The sequence below is a fragment of the Camponotus floridanus genome, unplaced genomic scaffold (genome assembly GCF_003227725.1).
Source record: "Camponotus floridanus strain SB8 unplaced genomic scaffold, Cflo_v7.5 scaffold132, whole genome shotgun sequence".
Taxonomy (NCBI): Eukaryota; Metazoa; Arthropoda; class Insecta; order Hymenoptera; family Formicidae; genus Camponotus; species Camponotus floridanus.
This window is the reverse complement of record NW_020229251.1, coordinates 14,411-41,473: the sequence shown is the minus strand read 5'-3', so window position 1 is coordinate 41,473 and position 27,063 is coordinate 14,411. Positions and strand designations below refer to the sequence as shown.

Sequence of the window (27,063 nt, the reverse complement as noted above, 5' to 3'; positions counted from 1 at the left end):
TGCTTCTTATGTGGGTCAGACGAAGAAGAAACTAATAATTAGGATCAAGGAACACCGCTCTGATATCAATAAGACATCGAGGTCTCTCTCGATTGTGTCCCTTCATAGAATGGAGGGTCATGAATTTGACTGGGCAAACATTTCCATTTTGGAAGAACCGGGATACAAAAAGAGACTAATTGCAGAAATGTTACATATTTCTAATCAGAATCACGGTATCAACATCCAGAGTGACACGGAGTTCCTTGACAAGATATATTTGCCAATTATAAAGAAATTCTCGCATTTCTTCGAAATGTTACCTTTCATCATTTCTTTATCCTTCATCCTGATGGGGATCTCTCTCTTTCCCCCTCTTTCCTTTTTTTGGGATCTTGCGTCGCCTCTTTGCGTTCTCGTATCTCTCAGTCCGGCGCTGTCGATTAGAGAGTTTGTGTTGTGCCTGTATTGCTCTCCCCTCGAAGGATTTCCGTATTCTACTTACCTTCACTTTAGGGAAGGGTACGCATTTTTAACTATTTCTAATTGTTTCACATTATATTATTCTTTGTTTTACTTTTGTAATTTATTCTTTATAACTTTTTTATTCTTTAAATTTTAATCTATTGATTCCCGTATTAACTTTTGGGGGTTTTTCATGTCATTTAGTGGGGATTTACACATTCTTTGTTGTTTCTTTTATAGTATGCCACCCTAATCAAGGTTTAATCAGGACACATTAGGCTCCATTGCATTTTCGGCTGATCATCGACCTAGTCTTTGACTGCCTTGTATTAATGAGATGTTTGTGGATTTTCTGTTGATTGGATTTTATTGTCAGCGTGCGTTTTTCGAGGGTGGAGCGGCATGATTTTTTTCATGGCACACCAAGAATTTGGATTATGGGTTTGCTTATCATTGCGTTGCGCTTTTTGTGCGTTTAAATTCGCCCGTTATTTGCGTATTTGATTTTGACTTTTTTGACTCTTTTATCACTATTTATTTTGTTTTGCGTCTTTCCGTCACTTATTACTAATGACCGTTATATTGAATTTATTTTTGCTTATTGGTATTTTGCGATTTGACATTGATAAGAACCCGAATTGGGTCGAAACGCAGCGTTTGTCACTTGATTTAAATAAAAGTTTTATCAGGTTATTATACTAATATAACCGAAAGAAGTAGGGGGAGTGAAGAAGAGGAGAAAGATTGGTGGTGGTTGGTGAAGGAAGAAGAGAAAAAAAGGAAGAGGAAAAGGGCGAATGAGGGGAGGGAAGAGAAGAAGAGAGAAGAGCCAAGAAGAGAGGATAGGAAGCACGAGGGTATGTGGAGGAAATTTGAAGAGAGAAGAGGTTTTTATTTCCGCATCTTTTACCTTTGCGTTGGTCCCTTAAGCCTTTTATGAAATTTTATAGGTTTTACAGATTCTGTCGACAGCTGTTGACCGGTTATGTTTTACAGACTTTGTCGCCAAAACAAAAGCTTAATACGGACACAGATGGCTACGATTCTGGTGTGGAATTCTGATCGAATTTGCTGCCAATCTGCGTCCAACCAGATAACATTTTGCTTACTGGGTACTTACTTGTTTACTTCTCATATAAACCAGTCTCCTTTTACTTCTTCTGCACTTAACACACTAAATACACAATTGTAACAGTGAAATCATCGAAATGACCAAAAAACAATTGCGTGCGCCAAATGCCGGTAAAACTATCCAGATACCCAAGCGTAATTAATCATATTAAACAAACTAATACATTGCATATGTTATTATACGTTTGCTGTACGTTTGCTAACATGAGAATAGATACGCAATATTAAATACAGCAACATGACATATTTATATTTACGCAATTAATTGACAAAATTGAGTGCAAATAATCAGTGAACTGAAACGTTATGTTATCAGCAACATGATAACAACTAATGAGGTTATTTTTTCTATAACATCATGATGGCAATAACACAAATATAATAATTCTCATTCATACATAATTCCTATATAAGTTATTAAGTTTTTTAATCACTGTTGTCGGAGATCGGCCATGACGTGTAGGGAGTGACAGGTCGGAAAAGTGTGGTGAGATAGAATAGGAAAATGAGGTGGATAAAGGTGATAAAACGAGGAGAGATCTGGAGGAAAGTGAGAGGAGGGGTAGAGAAAGAGGTGGATATGGAGGTAATGGAAGGAGGAAAAACAGGAGGGAAATTATGGAAGTGTATAATTATGGTGAAAGTGCTGAGTAAGGAAGAAAGTGGGGAGGAAGGGAAGAGGGTAGGTGGCAAGAGGAAGAGAGCGGTTCAATGATAAGAAGTAATTGGAGAGGGCGTAAGAATAGAAGAGCGAAGGTCCGAGAAAAGAGGGAAGTTTTTAGAAAAGAGGATAGATGGCGCGAGAAGACGGTCGCTAGGGAAATAGAGGATCGAGGGATCGATGGAGGAATGAAAGTTGCTGGAAAAGAGGGTAGATGGCGTGAGAAGGTGATCATTAGGGAAGAATGATCGAGATATCGATAAGTTGACAAGAGCGGTAAGACAGAATAAAGAAGTACGTGGTCAGACAGAGAGTGTGGTCGTGATGTCGAAGCCGGTGAAGAGTGGAGGCATGGTGAAGGAGTTAAGAGGCATAAGAAGGGCGGTGGAGGAACTGGTGGGAGTCGTGAAAAAAGTGGTGGAAGGATTGGAAAGGAGGGAGGAGGGGAGACGGAAGGAGAGGACAGAAGCGGCCGGGAGAAGTGGATGGTACACTAAGGGAAGGGGAGAGCGACGGATGGGGAGAAGCGGAGGGAAGAAGAGAAGAGGAAGGAAGAAGAAAAGGAAGCAAGGCAGGAGGTAAGGAAAGTGGAGGGGCAGCACGGTGTGAAAGGAAGAGTGGATGAAACCATGAGGGATAGAGGAGAGGGGAAGGAAGGAAAGGGGTACACAAGAGAGGAAGGTAAAAAGGGTACAGGGGTTAAGGGGGGATGGAGGAAGAGGAAAGGAAGAGAAAGGGAAGGGGAGAGCGACGGATGGAAAGAAGAAGAGGAAGAGAGGGGGAGGGAAGTATGGAAAGGGCAGCAGGGAAAATCGAATTCAAGAAAGAAGAGGAAGAGGGAGAATCTAGGGGGGAAAGAAGTAGGGGGAGTGAAGAAGAGGAGAAAGATTGGTGGTGGTTGGTGAAGGAAGAAGAAGAGAAAAAAAGGAAGAGGAAAAGGGCGAATGAGGGGAGGGAAGAGAAGAAGAGAGAAGAGCCAAGAAGAGAGGATAGGAAGCACGAGGGTATGTGGAGGAAATTTGAAGAGAGAAGAGACAGAGTGAGAAGAGAGAAGGAGAGGAAGGAGTCGGAGAGGAGGGGTAGAGAAAGGGGGGAGGAGTGGATGATGAGGAGGGAAAGAAGAATGAACGTGGTGTGGAGGAATAGAGGGGGGAAATTCGGAGGAGAGAAGAAGAGTGATTGAGAGAATAGTGGCTGAGGAGTTAGGAAGAAGAGTGGAAATAATCGAGGTGATGGAGAGAAGGGGGACAACGGGGATGGTGTTAATAGCAAAGATGGGAAAAAGGAAGGATAAGAAAGAGCTATTAGAGAAGGGATGGGAGATAGGTTATTATGTTGCAGGAAAGAACTATAAAGGAGAGAGAGCACAGGAGGGTAGAGGAAGGAGGAGGAAGATGCACGAAGGGCCTTGAGAAGGACAGAAAGGAGGAAAGGATGGAGGAGCATCAAAAGGGAGGAGAAAAGAAGGAGAAAGAACGAGAGGAAGCAGGACTGAATGAAAGGGAGATACAGAGAGGGAGAAGGAAGGATATATAGGGGGGAGGGTTCTTTTTAAGGTGAGGAAGAGGTAAGGGTGCGTGGGGTGGGAGGGGATTCTAGAATGTAAGGGTCGCAAAATGGCCAGGTCGGGAAAAGTGGAGGGATTAAACTGTAAAAGGTTCGGGAACGCTCCCTGCAAAAGCGCATTGTATATCTTTAATAAAAAAGATATTATTACTATTAATCATTGTTGTCAACAAAGCATACATATTATAAAATTGTACTTTAGGTACATACGTTTAAGACAAATATTTAATAAAAAAAGACTATAGATTTAATATACAAACAAAATATTTATTTTTAATTACGATGATTAAGCAGTAGTGCGTAATATATGTATAATGACATATAAGTACGAAAACCTTGGCAAAATCGAGCAATAAAAGAAAAGATGCGACAATCAATATCTTTCGCTTTTATAGAAAAGTGATAAAATGATTGACCACCGCATCTCCTTTTACTGCGTGGCAAGCGTTTCCGCATTCAATGGGCAGAAGCTTTAAGTTGGATTAATTGTTATTACATATGCTAATACATTAAATGTTATTAAATACGTTAATACATTAATACATTAAATAAATAAATGGCATGCACCAACGATAGCCGTTGTTTTAACCACGCATGCGCAAGAAACAGACTCATATTGTCGATCGCTACACTGATGCGCAATCCTCAATGTATATATGGTATATGGTATGCATTGAATAATATATGTTCACGTGTTTCCGATAAAGTGATTTTTGAGCTTATTTTCAAAGAAAAGTATTTTTTTCTATATTTTCTATCGGTGTGCGAAACTTCAAAGCAGATCACTTGAAGTATCTATACTTTCTTTTACGTGCTGTAGTGAATTATCATCGATCACTGACCGATTGTTCTCGGCTTTGGCCATTGTAGGCCATTGTAGGCCATTGCTCTACATTATACAGAGTGTCCTAGACTACCCGTACCTTTTCTTTCAAAACCTAAGCATTTTAGAAAAAAACGTTTTCGACAAAAATTGTATGGTTTTGAGGGGAACATAAGACGGTGTCATTGGTTTGACCTTGGATGGCATCGTTAAGGTCAGGTCAAGGACACTTTTAATTTCTTAAATGGAAACACCTATTTTTTATTGCATATTCTTATATGCTTATGTCGAGAGCTTTCCAAAACACTATAATAAAGTATTTTTGCATTGAGTACTTTTCGAGTTATGAGGCTTGAAATAATTTTTCAATTTTACATAAACCATAAAATATCTAGTAAAATATTCATTTTTTTATTATCTTACCTTAATACTTTTATGTATAAAATAATGAGAGGAATCAATCGGTGTGAAGAAAACACACAGTTGTTTTTAAAAAAAAATATGTAATTGTTAATTGCAAATTACATATTTTTTCTTCGGAACAATTGTGTTTTTTTACACCAATTGATTCCTCTCATTATTTTGTACATAAAAGTATTAAGGTAAGATAATCGAAAAATAAATATTTTACTAGATATTTTATAGTTTATGTAAAAATTATGATATTATTTTAAGCCTCATAAATCGAAAAGTACTCAATGATAAAATACTTTATTATTATTGTTTTGGAAAGCTCTCGACATAAGCTATAAGAATATGCAATAAAAAATAGGTGGTTCCATTTAAGAAATTAAAGATGTCCTTGACCTGACCTTAACGATGCCATCCTAGGTCAAACCAATGATATCATCTTATGTTCCCCTCAAAACCATACAATTTTTGTCGAAAACGTTTTTCTCTAAAATGCTTAGTTTTTGAAAGAAAAGGGGTGTACAAATGGTCTAGGACACCCTGTATAATGAGCATATATGAGCTCTTATTGAGCTCTTATTGAGAAGAGGCAACTATACTGTAATGTAAGTCAGTTTTCTTATTATATTATACAATTTACTTAATTATTAATTATTCGTTTTTTCCGACAGTACATATATATTCAATGTTTTATAACCTCTCATGTGTTCTTAAACTTCTCATGATTTAGTTGAAGTATTTTCATAAACATTTTATGCGTTACATGCTAACAATAAATATATGCTTATATTTCATGTGGCTTTGCTATTACATAAGTCATATGTATTTATCTCTTATATTTATAGTTTCCTGCCTTATTATGATGTTATTTTATATTAGATTTTAATTATTTATTTCTTCACATATCATGCATTATAAATTGTTATTGTTCTTTGCCAATTTTCTATTGTATTTGTATTTTTCTGTGTTACAGCTAATAAACAAAACTTCGAGCACTAGATTTTAGAAGAAAAATGTTTATAAAGCATAGATAGCATTTATACTTTTGCAGAAGAAAATACAATACTGTAACGTGTAAGTTTTTGTAATTATAATTTTTTATTACAACTTCTTATGTTACTCTTCACACTTTTTTCTATAAACAGTAATATATATATATATATATATATATATATATATATATATTTATTTATTTAAATTCCTCAGATGTTTGAGTTTTAACATCACAGAAATAGTTGACAAAGCATTTTCATATAATATTTTATATGTACAGATGTGTATTCTTATAAATATTTATTACAATAGCTTTGCTATTACATATGATAATCTCTAACGTTATTATTACTCTTATATACTTATATTTTTACTTGTCTTCATAATTATATAGGATGAGAAAAAAGTATGGAAAAATGAGTTTTACAGAAACAGATAAAAGTTAGTTTCGACATAAGATGATGTCATTAGTTTGACTTTAAATAGTTATTTGAAGTTTACGTAAAGGTCACTTCCAATTTCTTGAATAGAACATTCCATTTTTCATTACATATTCTTTTAGCTTATGTTGTGTCCAAATTACTATAATAAAATATTTTTTCATTACAAGAACACTTTGAATTATAAGACCAATATTTTGATAAAGTAATATATACAATAATATAAAAAAGATAAAAAATAATATTAAATATATAAATATATAAAAATATATAAAAATATTATTAAGTTAGAAAAATATAAATTAAATAAAAATTAGGTAAATGTTTACTTTAATTAACACTTCGCTGATGACTTTGACTTTAATGTTGTAGAGGGTACACTCTAAGTACATGTTTTGAATTTTGCAACGATGTCGTTTGATTCCCTGGAGATATGTGACTTCGAAATAATCTTAATAATCATAATTTTTATCTTTTGTTTGAAACATTTTTTCATATTTTTAAAATCATTAGCTTGTAAAACTTTATGTGAGTCGTCTTGTATTACATTTTAATTATTCAATCATTTTTCATACATTATACATTGCTTTTTGCTAATTTTTTATTATTTTTATATTCTTTGTGTTACAGGTGACAATAGAACTTCCTACATTTTTTATAAAAATATTTTTTTAAGGAACACTGTGACGTATAAGTTTACCGTTTTACAATTTTTTGAATTGTTTAATTATTAATTTTTCTTTTGCCACTTGATAATTGAAAAGTTTAATAATCTGTGTTTTTAACATTAAAATGAAACTCGAAATTTTAAAATGTTACGTGGTCGGGAGCCAATGTATAAATTATTACTACGTCAACGTAGACGGACTATTGAACTTGTTGCAACAGAATAATGATCAAGACGATAATAATATGCCAGTAGATAATCCATAAAATGCTCTGATTGGTAATTATAGTCCCAGTGTATCTCCAGCATTGCACAATTTTTGTATCGATCAAATGTCTAATGTTCATTAACAATGCAGTCAACTTTTTTTGTTATTGACAAATATAGTCAACTTTCTTCTATTATCAATAAACAATGCAGTCAATTTTTTTCTGATGTTGCAATGAATATTGATAATTATAATTTCTATTCCAAAAAAAAAACATTTCAGCTGAAAGTGATTGTAATTTCAATGCAGAAATAAATACTTCTCATATGTTTCAAGAATCTCTTGCAGAAGCTTTTATAGAAGGAAATCTTACACATACACAAGGCAATATTATTTTAAAAACATTACGTTCACTACCATGTCTCTTATATCTCCCGAAAGATTCACGAACATTATTACAGACTCCGTGCAAAGATCCTAGCATAACTAAAATTGAACCTGGGGAATACTTGCATATAGGATTTGCAAAGGCTTTTATTAGAATTTTACAAAAAACATTAGCAAACTTGATTCCAGATGTACTTCAAGTAGATTGGAGTATTGACGGAGCCAGATTGAACAAATCGGGCAATATGCAAATTTGGCTGATTCAATATGTTCTGTAGCTAACATTGCTAATTCCACACCTGAAGTTGTAGGAATATACAAAGGACCAAAAAAATCATATAGTATTGATCTTTTTCTTAATCAGTTCATTGAAGATGTACTACAAGTTATTGATAACGGTGTTTTCTTTCTTCAGAAACAAATTCTAATAATGTTGCGAGCTTTTATTGCAGATGCACCTGCACGTTCTTGGATATTAAATCATTTTGGACATTCCTCCAGTAATCCGTGTTCCAAATGTAAAGTTGTTGATACTCTATACAAGGATCAAATAGTCTTTATAGGTACAAATCATCATTTACGAACGGATGATCATCATTTACGAATATGCTCAGTTCATTGACGAATATCATCACAAAAGACCGAGTCCACTAAATCGTTTATTAATGGGTATAGTTTCACAAGTATCCATTGAATATATGCATTTGATTTGTATAGGTGTTGCCAAAAAGTTATTGACTGCATGGGTTACTGGAAAGTACGGGAAAAAAATGAAATTATCTGGTCGCAATCAAAATTTGATTTCAAAAAAACTTCAACATCTTACTTCGTATTGCCCACGAGAATTTGCGAGAAAATCAAGATCATTAGCTGATTATAAGGATTATAAAGCTACTGAAGGTCGCCAATTTGTCTTATATACTGGATCAATAGTTTTACTAAATATTATGGAACAACATGATTATATGCACTTTTTACTTTTGCATGCGGCGATACGTGCACTGTGTCGCCCAGCAATTTCGCAAACATTGCTATTTTTTGCAAAACTTGCCCTTGAAACGTTTGTGAAAAAATGTCTTGATTTTTATGAACGTACTTTTCTCTCGTATAAGTTTATGCATTGTTACATTTAACAAAAGACGTAGAACGGCTAGATCCTCTTGATTCTTTCTCAGCTTTTCCTTACGAAAATAATATTTCGTTTTTTAGAAAATATTATAGAAAACCTCTCATCCTCTCCAACAATTTTTCTACAGACAAACTGAGAGGGAAATACGAGAAAAACTTGAACTAGTTACTGATGATAAAATCAAATTTTTTTAAAAACATAACGAAGGACCATTGCCTTTGAAACTTTTAGTGGGTATTTCTCAATATAAAAAGCTGCAGAGTAAGTACATCTATAAATGTCGATTCTTTGAATGATAGGTGTTGTGTTCTTCGTGATTCATCAGTGTGCATTATACAGGGTGAATCATAATGGTTGTAACAACCTTTTACCATTAGAAATCAATTATCGACTGCACTGTAATCAATCGAATAATTCATAGATGACAGCTGCTTGGATCGACCGTGTCTGCAGTAACGTACAAGCGAGTTAAATACTGTGAATCAAATAATATACATATTCTATGCATACTTTTCTAATATATTTAACTCTTTTATGTACATATTTTTCTTTCTACACGGTTTTTTTCTAATAACGCGATTTCTTATTATTGTGAAACGTATCTGCCACATAAAAAGAGATATCTTTTGCATTCGTGTATTTTTTAATACGATTTTTTTTAAATAATGGTATTTTAATACATAGAATTTGACGGCGATTTTTTCCATTCTTACACAAATCATTTTAACGTGTAAAAAGAGTTGGATTGGTAAACGATACAAAAGTATTCCTTTTTTATAAAAAAAAATGCGTAATTCTACTTTCTACAAGAAATATTCTGCTGTAGATATTAAGAATGTAAAAGTTATAACTTAGAAAATTAATAATAAGTAGAATAATTCTTGTAGAAAGCAGAATTACGCATTTTTTTAATAAAAAAAGAATACTTTTGTATCTTTACCAATCCAACTCTTTTTACGCGTTAAAATGATTTGTGTAAGAATGAAAAAAATCGCCGTCAAATTCTATGTATTAAAAAATCATTATTTAAAAAAATCGTATTAAAAAATACACGAATGCAAAAGATATCTCTTTTTATGTGGCAGATACGTTTCACAATAATAAGAAATCACGTTATTAGAAAAAAACCGTGTAGAAAGAAAAATATGTACATAAAAAAGTTAAATATATTAGAAAAGTATGCATGGAATATGTATATTATTTAATTCACAGTATTTAACTCGCTTGTACGTTACTGCAGACACGGTCGATCCAAGCAGCTGTCATCTATGAATCATTCAATTGATTACAGTTGCAGTCGGTAATTGATCTCTAATGATAAAAGGTTGTTACAACCATTATGATTCACCCTGTATATAATATTTTAGAAAAGGAAAATTTACCTTATTTTGTAATAAAAAAATTTGAAATCGTCAAAGATTTTTATAATGTTGGTATCTCTTCTTCTTTAATCGATGTATTTAAATGTTCCGCATTGTGTAATAATTTTAATATTATTTCTATTATTAATGAAGTCAAAGCTAAATGCTATTTGACACCATACTGGTGGGCAATTAACAATAGTGAGGATTCAGATTCTAGTATTATTGAGACTGATGAGCCTATCGCTGGAAAATATATTGTTTCGATTCTCCTATAATCATAATATCTATCATTTTTCATGTTTTCTTTCTTCTTTCTTTCGTTCTTTATAATTTGAGTTTCTATGTTTTATTTTCTAACATTTTCTTCATGCTGCATTTGTATTATATATTTATATACGTATGTTGGTTATTTATGGAGGCATCTTTTTATGATGTTTGTTGCATCTAGAATTTAAAATAAATTTAACATTGCTTTCGTTTTTCTATGTGCAGTTTATACATTTTACAGTATTTTCTAGGATAAATTCTACTTTTTTAAGTTTAGACATTAATTTATTTAATTAAATAATTACTATATATATCAATATATTGTTGTCAGAATGGACACAAGGGTTAAAAAAATAATTCAAAAGAGACCTCGAAAACATATGAACTTCATATTGAATACGCAGCGAACAGGACAATCAAAACAGTAAATATATATACATACATACATATGTGTGTACGTGTGTGTGCGCGTGTGTGTCCAATGAAATAATACTATGCGATCATAACTGCGTTCTATATATTCACTGCCAATACTGAAAATCTATAATATATGTGACGTAAACTATAAATTGTCAATACTGGTAGTAAATATCTGAACGCATAATATTTAATTTCAGATTATTGGTTCATATTTTTCAACTTAATAATATATATTAATGTATATTTTTTAATAAAATAATTCATAAAATTTAAGTAACATTTAATTATAATAACGAAAATTTTTATTTATAGCTTAGATCATCCTTTTCGTCCGATTATAAGGCCTAAAAAATATATCACCACTTCATCATCAGATAAAGAGAAATCGATTAAAAGAATTCGAACTCATAAAAGTCGATCTGAACAGACGACAGATATCGAAAATCATATTGATCAAAGAGAGAAGATAGATAAGAAAAGATAGATAAGAAAAGATTTAAGTAATGATAAGGAGAACGAACCTGATAATGCCTTTACTGAAAATCCTTCCCCTGCAATCTTTAATACTTCTTCGCCCCAATTACTGAATCCAGTTTCGCAAATGGAAAGTCTGCCAAATGTTATTTATGAACAATATTTAGGCAGTAATAATTCAATGCGTCAAAAGACGTACACTAAATTATTAACACGGAACAGTTCATCAAACTTTAATGTAAATACAATCGAGAATACATCTTTTCCTTGTTCCTTCTTTTCCTACTTCATATATGTATGACTCTCATATTAATAATAATAATAGAATTTCTTACGAAAAGTCTGTTCCAACTATTTCGTTCTATGAATCTCCTCAAACTCAGCGACATGAAGCACATCAGTACCAGGTATAATATTATGATAATATTTCGAGCTTTATAAAAAGCTCAAGTAAAATGCAAATGTTTTCAATAAATGTTTTATATAACAGAAAGAACCTTCTCGACTAATATCTATTTGAGAAAGAAACAATCTCGATCGGAGTCATGTAGGATATAATCTTCATCAAAATCAAGCAAGATGCAATCTCGTTCAGAGCCAAGCAGAATACAATTTTGGTCAGAGCCAAGCAGAATACAATTTTGGTCAGAGCCAAACAGGAAGCAGATCACGAGATAGAGAAGTAGGTATGTACACTGCGCGAAATCGATTTGGTCCGTGACCTCTTCCGCGAAGCAAGGGAAATGTGGAGAAATGTCAATAACATTTACTAAAATACTAAGGCCAATCGGCCGGTTTTTCTTGCCCTGCGGAAGGGGTCACGGACCAAATCGATTTCGCGCAGTGTACTCAGAACACACATTTAAAGTATACAATTACATATATATATACGTTTTTGCATGCAAATAATGTATATTTGAAAATTTTTATGTTATAGATGTCAATACGAAAAATTGAACAATGTTGTTTCAAAAGAAGATTTTCAGTAAGTTAATATCGGGTTTAAAAAACATTTTTCAATTTGCTTTCGGAGGCCTTTTTAATTATCTTTTAAGTTTTTTCAAATAGCTTTTATTATTTTTTTTTAGTAATAATTTTAGTATAAAAATTGTTATATAAAAATATAATTGACATAATATAAAATACTATTAAAAATACAAAATTCTAGAAATAAAAAACAAAATAAATTTATTTTAAAATCAAAATGTTCATTTTCATATTACACATGTTATTACATGTTATTTATAGTGTTGTTTATCGAAAGCTAATTAAAAAAATGTTATGTAATTATTTTATATTCATTTTAATTATAAATAATAACATTTACATTTGTGTAAATGTAATATTTACTTTAAAATTTCAGTTTCAGATAAAAGTGCTTCTATATTCACACATAAATATTGCAACATTTGTATCATTTGTCATTGTGCAGAATTTGAGTGTGCGAAACCTGCCTTATGATGCATGAAATATAATTACTTTTTAATTTAAAAACTACTATAGCTTCGATGATTTTTATATTAAATTTTGTTTTAATTTTTTGGAAATGTTTTTAAGAATCTTCCATTAAATATTTTATCCCGTCGTTTTAGAACATCTTGTATATTTATTTTTTATAAATTATATGTATATATATATATATATATATATATATATATATATATATATACATCTTAGACGAAGAATTTTTTTACATCGTGTTATTAAATACATGCTTATTTTATTATTTATAAAAAAAAAATATATATATATATATATATATTTTTTATAAATAATAAAATAAGCATGTATTTAATAATAATTAATAAATTTATAAAATAAATGTCAAATAATTACATTATGTTTGTAGAACTATAAACGAAAAACTAGACAAATTATTGCGCAAACGAATAAATAATATTATGCCTCCTAAGTCATTTGTATTCCCTCTACAATCAGTCCAACAAGTGGAAGATTTCAATAACATATTAGAAGAAAAATACGAAAATGCGGTAAGTTCTTCACAAATTTATAAGTATAATAACAAAACGAAAATATTAATTCTAAAATAATAATAGAAACAAAATTAATAGCATCTTTTCGAACAATATGAGTTAATCCAACTTGAGTTGTAATCTACTTAATTATTCCTTAGAAGAATGAAATGACCGTGATTGGCTATAATTGAGTGGATTATAACCCAGATCAGATTAACCCATATCGTTAAAAAATTCATATAAAATTTTTATTTAATTACATTCTATTTTAGGTCAAATATTTACATTTTGTAGGCGGCTTTACTTTACACGATGTAAAAAAAATTCTTCGTCTAAGATGTATATATATATATATATATATATATATATATATACAGGGTGTCCCATTTAACTTGACACATCGAAATATCTCGTAAAGTCTAAAAGATACGAAAAAATACGTTTCAGACAAAAGTTATATGGTTTCAAAGGGGACATAAGATGGTGTTATTAGTTTGATTTTGAAGAGCCACCTGAAGGTCACGTGAAGGTCAGCTCCAACTTTTTAAATGGGATACTCTATATGCTTTTGCATATTCTTGTAGCTCATCTCAAGAGCTTTCCAAAACACTATAATTAAGTTAGTTTTCATTAAATACTTTTCAAGTTATGAAGCTTGAAATCATTTTTTAATTTTACATAAACCGTAAAATATCTTGTAAAATATTCATTTTTCGATTATTTTACCTTAATACTTTTATGTACAAAATAATGAGAGAAATCAATTGGTGTAAAAAAAACACAATTATTTTTAAGAAATTGTTAATTGCAAATTACATATTTTTTCTTAAATATAACTTTGTGTTTTCTTTACACCAATTGATTCCTCTCATTATTTTGTACATAAAAGTATTTAGGTAAAATAATCGAAAAATGAATATTTTACAAGATATTTTACGGTTTATGTAAAATTAAGAAATGATTTCAAGCCTCATAACTCGAAAAGTACTCAATGAAGAAATATTTTATTATAGTGTTTTGAAAAGCTCTCGAGATAAGCTACAAGAATATGCAAAAGCATATAGGGTCTCCCATTTAAAAAGTTGGAGGTAACCTTCACGTGACCTTCAGGAAGCTCTTCAAGGTTAAACTAATAACACCACCTTATGTCCCCTTTGAAACCATATAACTTTTGTCTGAAACATTTTTTCGTATCTTTTAGACTTTACGAGATATTTCGATGTGTCAAGTTAAATGAGACACCCTGTATATATATATATATATATATATATATATATATATATATATATATAATATCTTATTTTATATAATAAATTGCGAATTAATGTTATCTTTAATTTACAGATGCTGTATGCTGAAATGCACATTTTAAAAAACCATTACGAAATTAATATTTCGAGAAGTGGGGGAGGCAGTACGCTTCGGAAAACAAAGTAAATCGCAATGTAATGAAAAGAATGAATGAAAAAGGAAGAGGACAACGTCAGAGATTGCGACGTGAAGCAGATAATAACTTATTTGGCGAAGTAGAAGACAATACATAATGACAATGAAATTGACGATGCGAATGATGGCGATCCAGAAAGCAATTAAATAATAATTTAGTTTGAAGTTTTTTTGCGCAGTTGCATTTTTATATATTCCGCGATTTTTAAGAAAGTGATACAAAGATTATGACTAAGTTCTTTAGGCCCGATTGCATCAACATTATTTTGGTTTTAAGTGAGACTTAAATATATGTTTGTCTTTATTTATTTATTTATTTAGAAAGAGAGATAAAGATAGACACATGTTTAAGTTTTGCTTAAATCCAAAATAATGTTGCTGCAAAGGGTCTTAGTCACATGTATTGGAGATATTTAATTTTTATTTATTTATTTTTTTTTTGATAAATTATGTAACAATCAGTATTTTTTTCTTGTATGTTGTTTAAGTTAAAGAGTTTATTTCATGTAAGAATATAAGAATATATTTTTCATAAGAGTATATGTTTATATATTGATAATACTGCTATGATTAAATTGCTTTAATTATGTTAAAGTATAAAGTAAGTAGTAGATTAAATTAAAGTAGAAGATTAAGTTAAAATATACTTTTTCGTATATAATATGCTGCTGCGAATAAAAATTTTTAATAATTATCAATTGTTGAAAGATACATAAAAAAAGTTTATAATTTCAAACACATATAAAAACAAACACATATAATTTAAAGAAAACTTGTTGTACCACTTATTTACAACTATTTTATAAAACTTATATTATTTGTAAAAAAAGGATAATTTAAAAATAAAATGTTTTAAAATGCATTAAAAAAGTGATAAAATTTTTTAAATTAAAATTGTAAATATATCTATTAAATACAAGCTAACGCAGTAACACGATATCATCAATATTATACTTTTTTACTTAATAATGTAACTGGTATTATTTATGTATGTAAATTCAACAATAGAAATATCTCAACACACGAATTTATGCATATTGGAACATATGCATTCTCTCTGTATTTATTATGCAAAATTTATAAATATATATTGATGATATGTACATACCTTTACCTGTGTTGAAGCATTTGTGTGGCATTTCTGTTGTTAAGAGTACAAGATGATTGTCATATCAGTTACATTATTGAATAAAAAATTATAACATTGATATGTATATTATTGTTGCTGTGTATAGCTGTGTTTTTTGAACAGATAAAAATCCTTAAAAAATTGCCACCAATGTTGTTATCAGTGTGCTGTCAATCGCAGATGACAAATTGACAACAAGTTGTCGTCATATTGCTATCAAATCTCCTATTTGCAGACAAGATATTGGTGTTAACATGTTGCCATCAATTTGCTGTTCTTAGAATTAGAAATCATGTGAGCTCAACCCGACAAGCATAATGCTGTCTCACCTTGTCCCTAGTTTTTCAAAATTAGTTGTTGCAACGGTTGTCGACAGCATGATTCCAAAATCAGGACATTTGGCTATCTGGGTATGACCAATTATATGAGCTTCAACTGTCAGTTACCCAATCAGAGAGCATCAGATTATGGCGGGACATCAGATTATAGCGGAAAATCAGAGTATAACGGGATGCAAATTTTTACATAATGCATAATGCTTAAGAGGATAAAATAATCAGTTTTTCATTTTTATTATCAAAATGAAAATGAATATTTGTAATTGACTTATTTTTACTTAAGCAAAAGTTTGTGCCTAGATTCAGACAAACAATATTGAAAGTAATAATAATACAAAAAAATAAAAAATAAAAATACTTGTGGAGATTTGAAAATCAGTGTAATAAGAGAAAATTAAAGAATAACACAAAATATTAGAAAAAAGATATACTGGATCTATAATTAAAACTTTACATGTAGTATTTTGCTTTTTTTGCATTTCTATGTTCTGTAACACATTATGAATTAGCATTTAAAATTAAATTTATATACTTTTCGTTTTTATTAATTATTACTTCAATATATGTTGCTCCTTGTTTCTAGTTTAGCTTATAACATATTAAGTTTAGTTTATAATGTAACATAAGATATTATGTCATATATAACATATCTTATATTACGTTATCATTTCTTTGTATTTACTTATTACTTATTACAATCGTAAATTATTGTAAGGAAGTTGATTATTGATCTTTTTTCCTGACAATACATTTCAACAAAAATGTTTTAAAAACTAAATAATGAGAAGGGTTAACGGTCCATATAGTAATAATACAAATTTAAAAAACAAAAGACTTTGGACCATGATGTAGGGTGGTGGTACGAACTAACAATTAAGAGTTAAAACTGCAAAGACAGAGCCACTAAAGTTGTAAAGTAATTTAATAAGAAAAAATCGGTCAGAGCCAAAAAATATTTTAATTTATATATATAATATACGTGTAATAATATATATATAACTAACTTGATTAATATAATAATATGTATAAGTAACTCCCTTGTAATAATTTATGGTTATAGTAAGTATATAAAGAAATTATTATATTTGAAAACTTACATTACGCTTTCGATTGTCTGGAACGATGGTGATCTAGCAATATGTCCAGCACTTGCTTCATTATTTTTTTCTTTATTGGCATTTCTTGAAATTTTATCTGATAGAGAAAGGGTTTCTTCAAACCATAGTCCCAAAATGGGCTCGCTGTCCTCCTCTACTAACATAACAGTTTGTTCTATACATATAGGAGTGAACACATATCATTACATTAATATAACTATTGGTATGTAAATGTCAGCATGAACACTTTGAAGCTGCATTCAATAGTGCATATTACATACCACTGTACATCACATAACTTGCTTCAAATTAATTTTCATGCATTAATTATATAGTAAAAATTTTAAATATTCTATGAAAATTAAAACAATTTTTTTAAAAAATAGCATTGATATGTTTCTATATTAATAATATAATTAATTATATAATTATTAATATTTGATTACATAATAAAAATATTGTATAATAAAAACAAAATTGCACAATAAAATGAAAATTATCTAAATTTTTGTAGCGTATACAAACATATCCTGAATACACATTTTTTTATGTAACTAATATACTTATTAAATATTATAACTAAATGCATATAAATATATATGCAATATATATTTGATAAATATATAATACATATCATATATATATTTATACCTTCATCAGTAGAGTTCTCTGAGCAACTCAAAAGATCTTCATAATACATAATAGAATCGGATTGATTTAACGCATCTTTTTCTAAAGAATGCTTTTGTTCTCTTTTCAATGTATAAGCCTGCAAGAAGCAAAAAATGTACATGAGTAATAAGCTATTATTAGTTTCTTTAAATTAATATAACTGTTTATAGAATAATCCATTAGCTTTCTATAATTAATAGTAGCCAAAGAAAACAACAGATGATTTATATTAAGAATTTGTCACTCTCCAATAAGTAAATGATTTTGTAGTCTATACATAGAATTTAATTTCAAATAAATATATATAAACTCAATTTTTTTAAAATAAAATGTTATATATTAAGACTTAATAATAATTAATATAATAGAAATGGGAAATATTACAAATTACAATATTATACAATTAATAAATAAAATTTTTGTGTATAACGTCTAAAGTAACAAATAGATGTTACTTATAGATATTACTTACATGTCCTCCCGTACATGTGCTATTTTTGATAATGTTTGATACTTGTCCCAATATTTCTAATAGACTTTTTTCAGCAACTATAATCGCCAAAGTATCATACTCTTCATCGATAGTTTTTGCATTCTGATTAGCTTGATTGTTTGTTGCAGTATTTGTACTACATTTAGGAGATACTGCATTTGACATGCCAACTATACTTGATACTGTTGCATTTACAATCGAACAATATAGACAAAACATAATCAGCAGTGACAATTTTTCCATTTTTTGTAGTCTCAAAGGTTCAAATATCGGGAGAGATATCACATTATGTAAAATATTAATGTTGCTAACAACCAAATATAGGCTGTCTTATTGTATACGCGTCTCAAGCATTCACTGGCGGGCTGAATCCTTTTTTTGATAAATAAGCTTGATACTTTCGCGTGTAGCGCGACAAATGTAGAAGATTTAAACACCTATGCAACGAAGTATCACCTGTTTCCATATTCTGCAGTATTTATATTGTTTGCAACAAATATCATCTGCAACATATTCAATTTTTACTTTCTGATCTTATTATTTATTCCATTCTAAATATGGTGGATTAAAATTACATGTGACATCGGTTGTGTTCCGATATTCACTGTCAGTACGGAAAATCTATAGTTTTTGTCACGTATATTGTGAATATCGGAACACAGCCATTGTCGAAAAGAAATAACCTCAAATTTGTTAGTCTTCTCGTTCATTATGAAACATGTCTAAACAATGATATAAAAAATATATGAAGAGATTTCTTTAGAAATTGCATTTTATTTTCTATAATATTACATATTCTATATATAAAAAGAAACGAAGTATTACCTCCAAAATCACCTGACCATGTGACTCCCTTCTAATAAAAAGAATAACAAGTAACCGACACGCGAAGAAGCAAATGGCCGCAAGAAATCAACACTATAAAGGTGCCTTTACATGGGAGCGTTTTAGCGTCGAGCGTTAAAGCGTCAAAAAGTGTGACATGCACAGTGTGCCTAGTGATTTGTTGAAACGCTGGAGCAGTCAGTAAATCATCTAAATTGCGGAATATTATCAAATATTATCATTATTATCAATATTATCAATATTATCATTATTATCAAATATTATCAATAAAATGTCAGTTAATTATCGTTATCATCAATGGTTATTAGAATGCAGCAGCATTATTAATCATGAATATAAGAAACAAAAAAAAGTTACGTGCACACTCCACACGTTATATCCTATACAAAGAATACATTGTAATAAATAATATTCATGTTGTATTTAGAAAACATATATTTATGCCAATTATTCCTTCTGTTTGGTTATGTTGTAATACGCTACTAATCGCGCAATTCTATAATATATATTGTATAATGATATCTATTATATCTATTATATCCATTATATTTATTATATATTATATATATTAATACATTTTCTATTAAGAATATACAATCTACTTACCTCTACCGTATTTATTAAAATTTTGTTACTAGACATTGTTTTAGCGGTTTTAGCGTCAAGATGCTGGAATCTGCCTGTTCAGAATTATGCGCAAGGGTGCTGCGCACGTGTTTTTGACGCTCGACGCTTGACGCTAAACGCTTCCATCTAAAGACGCCTTTATGCGCAAGGGTGCTGCGCACGTGTTTTTGACGCTCGACGCTTGACGCTAAACGCTTCCATCTAAAGACGCCTTAAGGCCCGTTCTACACTGAGTCGTAAATCGTAAGTCGTAGGTAAATTGACCAATCATGGTTGACTATTTTTGAAATAATCAACCATGATTGGTTAATTTACCTACGACTTACGACTTACGACTCATTGTAGAACGGGTCTAAAACCTGGAGCACATAAAAAATTTAGACTTGTTGTTAAACGAATCGACCAATCACAGTCGAGGCAAATATATGTATATATATACATATATATATATATATATATATATATATAATATTGCATTAAATTGTAAATAAATGAACATAACTGAAAAAATTAAGATTTTTACTTTATTGATTATTAAAAATATCTTATAGATATGTAACCATCATTAAATGATATGTTAATAAAAGTTATAAACTATACTTGTTTTTATATAAAGTTTCTTTTATTCATTATTTTTTGAATGTGTATAATATGCATATATAATACATATTGACTAATTTTGTACATTACTTATTTATTTATACTTAGACTTTGTTAGACAAAAACATAAATAAAAATGAAAATAAAATCTATAAGAACTCTCTATAAGAATCTATATCTCTATAAGAATCTATCTATAAGAACTAAAAATTTGTACTCTATTTTTATAGATTCTTTTTATACACAAAAACAAAATGATAATCATATGATCAATGATTCTTTTTATACACAAAAACAAAATGATAATCATATGATCAATAACTTGCACGTAATTAATACAAACCTAAAATAAATATACTTTAAGAATGTCAACTTAAATTTATCGAGAACTTATTTATGCTTATAAAGATTTTGTACTATAAGACTTTTCTTAATTACTTTCATCAATTTGTTCACGTTCGACATCTTTTCCTTTGTCTTGTCTCTGTTTTCGTTGTTTGGCAAAACGCAGCCATTCTGCTGCTATATTATCAAATTCAACTTCCGTGAAATTTAAATGTTTAAAAATAATTTCTCCTGGAAAAAATAATATAGAATTAGTAAAATAATATAACAAAGATTTCGGTTAATAGATATGTTTAATTAACATGTAGAACATACTTTTCACAATTTTAATAAAATATAAGTTGGAGACTTTGAAATTATTACGGATGCCTTTCTATGAACAATTTATTGCATATTCGTTGGAAAATATTTTGGAAAGAATGCGATGAATAATATCGCGAGGATTATTTCCACCAATCCTTAACAGAAATTGTTTCTATAAACAGAAATAAACAATTAGAAAACTTTCCATATATTATTATGGCAACACTATTTGTATGTCATCCAAAGGCTGCATCGCGGTGCTTAGACCATATAGATATGAACTGCGCATTCTGCATTTTCAATGAAACCATATGAGAAAGAGGGAAAGATTGTTTGACCATGCGTGTGACAAAGAAAAAAAGTTTATTTGCTCTTTCTTCTTTGTCACACGCATGGTTAGGTCAAACAATATCTCTCTCTTTCTCTTAATGTGGCTTCATTGAAAACGCAGAAAAGTGGGGATATGTGCAGTTCATATCTATATGGTCTAAGATCGCGGTGCCGCTTTCCCCATTCCAAGCGCGTGCTAGCGGCCGAGCGCCGTGAAATGCCGTCTACGCCGCGCCGATAGACGGTACTGCATTTCACGGTGCTCGGCCGCTAGCACGCGCTTGGAATGGGGAAAGCGGCACCGCGATCCAGTCTCTGGATCATGAAACAGTTGTGTATATTAAAATAAAAATGCTATTAAAACTTACAAATTGCGTCACTGCTTCGTTGGTGTTGTGCAACAGCAAATCAAAATTACGTATGGCTTCTATCGTTTGTAAGGGTAATAGTTCAGCAATAAGACTATCCTCGCTGCTCTTCGTTACTTACCTAACCGGAGCTTGGTTTCTCATAACATCTTCAATTCGATGCATTCGTTCTTTTATATCTTGCAATATTAAATTCGATGTGGCTTGGGAACGTAATATTTCTTTCAGGTTTCTGTCTGCAATGCAACGAGTAATGTTATATATATGTGTATAATATAATATATATATATAATATATTATATTACAGTGACCGGCATAAAATAAAAAGCATTTTCCTAGTCTCATACTGCTTTTGTTATGAAAAAAAAAATTAAAAATAGATTTTCATTATGAAAGAAAGCAATTATATCTCCTGTCTTCGTTACTTACCTAAACTTGGTTTCTCATAACATCTTCAATTCGATGCATTCGTTCTTTTATATCTATATATTATATATACAGTTGACCGTAGTTAAAGAATAATAAAGCCATTTTCCTAGTTATACTGTTTTGCTTAATGAAAGAGTAAAAATATTAAAACAATGAGATTTTCATTGATGAAAGAAGAAGCATTTATTATTTATTTTAAAATTTTATGTTACAATCACATAAATTATTTTTTACTTTTCAGTTTTATTTATATTTCTTAAATATTGCTGTTTATTATATTGACAAAATAAAAAAGCCATTCAGATTTGTTCGATTTAATATATACAATATTTTGTTTGGTTGTCATGTCAACATGTTCGTGTTATTGCGCTCACTTCTCGTTGTTGTTAATCATTTTTGCAACATTGGCTTATCTCGATTATTACAAAAAATTCGCGGTCAAAAATGGGAGGAAGATCAATTTCCACACAAGTTCGAAACTTAATTGTGCGAGATATTCAAAAAGGTCTTTCCCAACGGAATATAGCCAAAAATTATGAAGTAAGTAGAGGAGCAGTAGAACAGATCAGAAGAAAATTTCAATCAACTGGATCGGTGGCAGATAGAATCGGAAGAGGTCGAAAACGAGCAACATCCAAGCGGGAGGATATGAAAATAATCCGTGAAGTTAAGAAAAATCCAAAGATTACTGTTAGAGAAATTCAGGAAAACATTTATCTTACTGTTTCTGACCGCACTGTACGTCGAAGACTCAATGAAGCAAATTTACACAGCCGGTTTGCACGTAAACGACCTTTCTTTAGCGTCACCAATAAGAAAAAACGTTTGCAATTTGCTCGGAAGTATGCAAATATGTCATTGGACTTCTGGAAAAATATTTTATGGACAGATGAAAGCAAATTCGAGTTATTTGGACAAAAGAAGCGGATTAGAGTCTGGAGAAAACACGGCGAAGAGCTTCAAGATCGTCATATTCAGAAAACTGTAAAGTATGGCGGAGGAAATATTTTAGTCTGGGGATGTTTCTCATGGGCAGGAGTGGGAAATCTTGTCAAAATTAACGGAATTATGACAGCAGATGTCTACATTGATATAATAAATGAAAATTTGGAGGAGTGTTTGTTGAAACTCGGACTAGAAGATAATTTCATTTTCCAACAAGATAATAACTCGAAACACACAGCAAAGAAAAGTCAAGCTTTTTTTCGTTCCTGCCGAATTAAACAACTTGAATGGCCTCCGCAATCTCCAGATTTAAACCCTATCGAAAATTTCTGGGCAATTTTGGATAATAGGATTAATAAAAGCGGAGTAACTAACAAGAATTCTTATTTTGAAGCATTACAACTAGCCTGGGAGAATTTGGATCCACAACATTTAAAAAATTTAATTGAAAGTATACCAAAAAGACTGCAAAAAGTAATTGATGCTAAAGGAAATCATATTAATTATTAATTAAAATAATATTGTTGTTTTTTTAAATCGTAATACTATGTTACCTTAACTGGCTTTTTTATTTTGTCACTCTTAAATAAATGATTATATAGAAATAAATACAGTATTAAATAAAAAATGATTTCTTTTTAATTAAAAACATTAAATTACTTAATAAATTTTCAGTTTTAGTTATAAAAAACTTTATAATGAATTTTTTTTAGCTTTTAGCATCAAATCAGTTTTATAGTTAAGGTGGCTTTTTATTTTTGCCGGTCACTGTATATATATATCCAAGAATTTGGACTAATTTCTAGGCATCGTGGACGCCTTTTAGTGAAGTAATAGCAGAAAATAAACTACTTTTCTACTTTTACTAATAATTATTATTAGATTCCTTCTGTTATGTCTTGTGCCTGTTTAATTTTTATGGGAATCATTGGATATTGATAGAAAACACTGCGCTGATGGAACGCAGTGACTCTCACAAATTTGAAAAAATTTGATCATAACATTGAAAGAATATAATAAAGAATTGTATTTCTTTTATACATGTAGCTACTTAATTAACAATTTACTTAATTAACAGCCATCATATGTATATATTAATACATACTTATTTTCATATTCGAGTCCTCTAGACATCCTCTCATTCCTTCAAATGGAGCAGATAATGGAGCACCGTCTACAATATTGAGACATTAATATATTATACTATAACTATAATTATTACAATAACTATAATTTTTATTCATTTTAATAATATGTATACCTTCTAATATTATGGGCAATTGAGAAATATTTATTTTCTCACTGGGTTCAGAATTTGAACTGGGATTTGTGCAGGAACTCTTCCTTTTTTCTGCAAATATATATAGCATTATAATAATGAAAAAATATATAATAATAGTACTAAATACATAATATACATACCATAAGATTGTGAAAGTGGAAAGTCATTCATATCATTTACATTGTTTTCATTATTATTGTTTAATCTTAAATTGTCCGGACAGGCTGGAATAGCAGAAATTTTATTCATACTGTTTGCTTTCCCTATAAAAAATATTTTTTAAATATTTTTTCTGTAACACTTAAAAATAAAAAAAGTTATTCATTTTCTTATTTCACTTTTATCTTATTTCACTTTTCTCTATCTTACAAAAGCTTCCGAACAAACGAGATAACTGTTAATTTGTAGGAATTATTAATGTTTAGAAATACCTTAAAAGATTTGTATAGCTATTAATAAATACATATCAAATATTTGAACTCTATTTACTCAAATATGTACAGTTTTCATAAAATGAAGGAGTGAGGCCTAGTTGCGCATAGAATAAATTAGAGAACCTCTAGGAGAGAGAATGGACAACTGATCATGTGACATGTGATCAAGCTTTTTCATGATTAGCTGGCAGAAAATGTATCAATTTTAGCTATTGCGACGCCAATGCAAAATATGATGACACACAAATAGGTTAATATATGTGTGTCATGTGTGTCCTATTTGTGTGTCATCATATTTTGCATTGGCGTCGCAATAGCTAAAATTGATACATTTTCTGCCAGCCAATCATGAAAAAGCTTGATCAGTTGTCCATTCTCTCTCCTAGAGGTTCTCTAGAATAAATCGGACACAGAACTCTCTCGGACTTTCTATTGGTCAATCGTATTAAGCTTCTAAGCATCGGTCGATATGATTGGTTGTGTCCGTTTCATTCTGTGCGCAACTGGGATCTTCCCAAATGAAGAATGCAAAAATATATTTAAATTATATTTTATTTTAAGTAAAATAAAGAAATCAAGAGACTAATGCATAATTATAATGTACAGGATATCTGACTGTTTCTGTACGTCCGCTCGTGTACAAGTAGATAAAGTCAAACTGAACACAAAAGTCCTCTCTGTTCTAAATCCATTTTACAAATAACTACGTGTTATTTAGAGTTAGTACATAAAATGGATTAATGAATTATCACGCACGATTATTTACCATCTTTTTTAATTAATAACTCAAATTTTTACATGGTTATTTGCAAAATGGTACAGGACTTTTGTGTTTGGTTTGACTTAATTGTATTAATCTACCTGCACACGAGTAGACTTGCGGGAGCAGTCAGATACCCTGTATATTAAATATAATAAAACATTCTTGTAATACATACTCTTATAAGTTTTACATGATTGCGGTACATCATTTTCCTCTTCTTCACTGCTAAATCGATTATATGAAATGCGTTGTCTTTTACCACGTCCCAGCCTATCTTCATCAGTTGTTTCATAATTGGAGTCAGCTGCACTTTTTCTTGCAGATTCTAAAGATGCTACAAAAACAAAAAAATTGATATATACATTAATCTACGCGCGTATGCGTTAAGAATAATAATATTAATAATAAAAACAATAATAATAATATATTCAATCTTAACTTATATGATCTAATGATAGTGTAATATAATAACAAGGCATATACTGAAGATATGAATGCATAAGTACTTACTGCAGTATTTTATGACGTCAACTTCATATAGATTCCAACTTTCTACATTCGGATTTGTATAGTTGGTTATCAAAGGTTTAGCATTTATTGTCCGTGGCGGCCAATAACACAGCTGCTTATTGTCCTTGCGTTGAAGCCACGATATTGGCACCTCGGAATATAGATCGTCTACAATAAATTTGACAACTGCATATGTCTGTACTATTTTGCCACGATTTTCCATTTTTCAATATAATCTGTAAAAGGAAACAGTATATTTTAGTATGTAAAATTATTTAACAAATTAAAATATGTACATTTAATGTCAACTATATTATATTGGCAAAAGATTGATTTGACATAAAGAAAATTATATTATTTTAATGTTAAATTTGTATAATTAATGTATTATCTTACATAAAGTAAAACAAGTGGAAAATTTGTGTTTAAAGGTAATCTCTTATATTAATAGTTATCAATCAATCGAAATTGTAATTTTGCGATTTTGCTTATACTTTCATGAGATTTAAGTACATAAAGCATTGCAAAATTAAAAAATTAAATATTAATACAGCATACTTGAAAGTACTTAACTCACCTTATTAATTATTTATAATTCCTTCAATATAAAATAAAATTTGCAAATTTCCAAGTATACAAGTTAACATTACTTCTCATACAGCACAGATGATTACAGTAACATTGCAGGAGCCTTGCAGTTACATTGAATGTAACTACAGGGAATGTAAGGCTCTTGAAATGTTAC

The 27,063-nt window shown here is 30.0% G+C and overlaps 1 protein-coding gene, 2 long non-coding RNA genes and 1 pseudogene across 15 annotated transcripts in view; 2 read left to right on the top strand and 2 right to left on the bottom strand.

Annotated features, from left to right (window-relative positions):
* Window positions 1-20,151, bottom strand: part of LOC105254912 — a 183,469-nt gene extending 163,318 nt beyond the window's left edge. For 4 of the 11 annotated variants that reach the window (XM_025406097.1, XM_025406092.1, XM_025406099.1 and 1 more), the window contains exons 1-5: window positions 19,989-20,151; window positions 19,362-19,571; window positions 18,516-19,039; window positions 18,023-18,140; window positions 17,372-17,528 (exon numbers count right to left, since the gene is read on the bottom strand). In XM_025406097.1, the coding sequence (XP_025261882.1) occupies window positions 17,372-17,528; window positions 18,023-18,140; window positions 18,516-18,779 (539 nt within the window). In that variant the 5' untranslated portion in view covers window positions 18,780-19,039; window positions 19,362-19,571; window positions 19,989-20,151. Of the gene's footprint in view, window positions 1-7,848; window positions 8,267-10,588; window positions 10,669-15,787; window positions 16,372-17,371; window positions 17,529-18,022; window positions 18,141-18,515; window positions 19,040-19,361; window positions 19,572-19,988 lie in introns of those variants that run through there. The other 7 variants (XR_003122414.1, XM_025406093.1, XR_003122416.1 and 4 more) reach the window with 6 other exon arrangements.
* On the top strand, window positions 8,273-11,521 carry LOC112637111. Its single transcript, XR_003122419.1, has 3 exons — window positions 8,273-9,121; window positions 10,823-10,915; window positions 11,224-11,521. It is a non-coding gene; the product is annotated as an uncharacterized LOC112637111 (long non-coding RNA).
* Window positions 11,528-13,376, top strand: LOC105253201. 3 transcript variants are annotated; one of them, XR_003122421.1, is made up of 4 exons: window positions 11,528-11,792; window positions 11,876-12,067; window positions 12,323-12,370; window positions 13,235-13,376. It is a non-coding gene; the product is annotated as an uncharacterized LOC105253201 (long non-coding RNA). The 3 variants fall into 3 exon arrangements; XR_003122420.1 differs by having other exon boundaries at window positions 11,876-12,071; XR_003122422.1 differs by lacking the exon at window positions 13,235-13,376 and adding an exon at window positions 12,749-12,778 and having other exon boundaries at window positions 11,876-12,071.
* Window positions 20,152-21,039: 888 nt separating the features above from the next.
* LOC112637112 lies at window positions 21,040-26,541 on the bottom strand (annotated as a pseudogene).
* Between the last annotated feature and the right edge of the window lie 522 nt (window positions 26,542-27,063).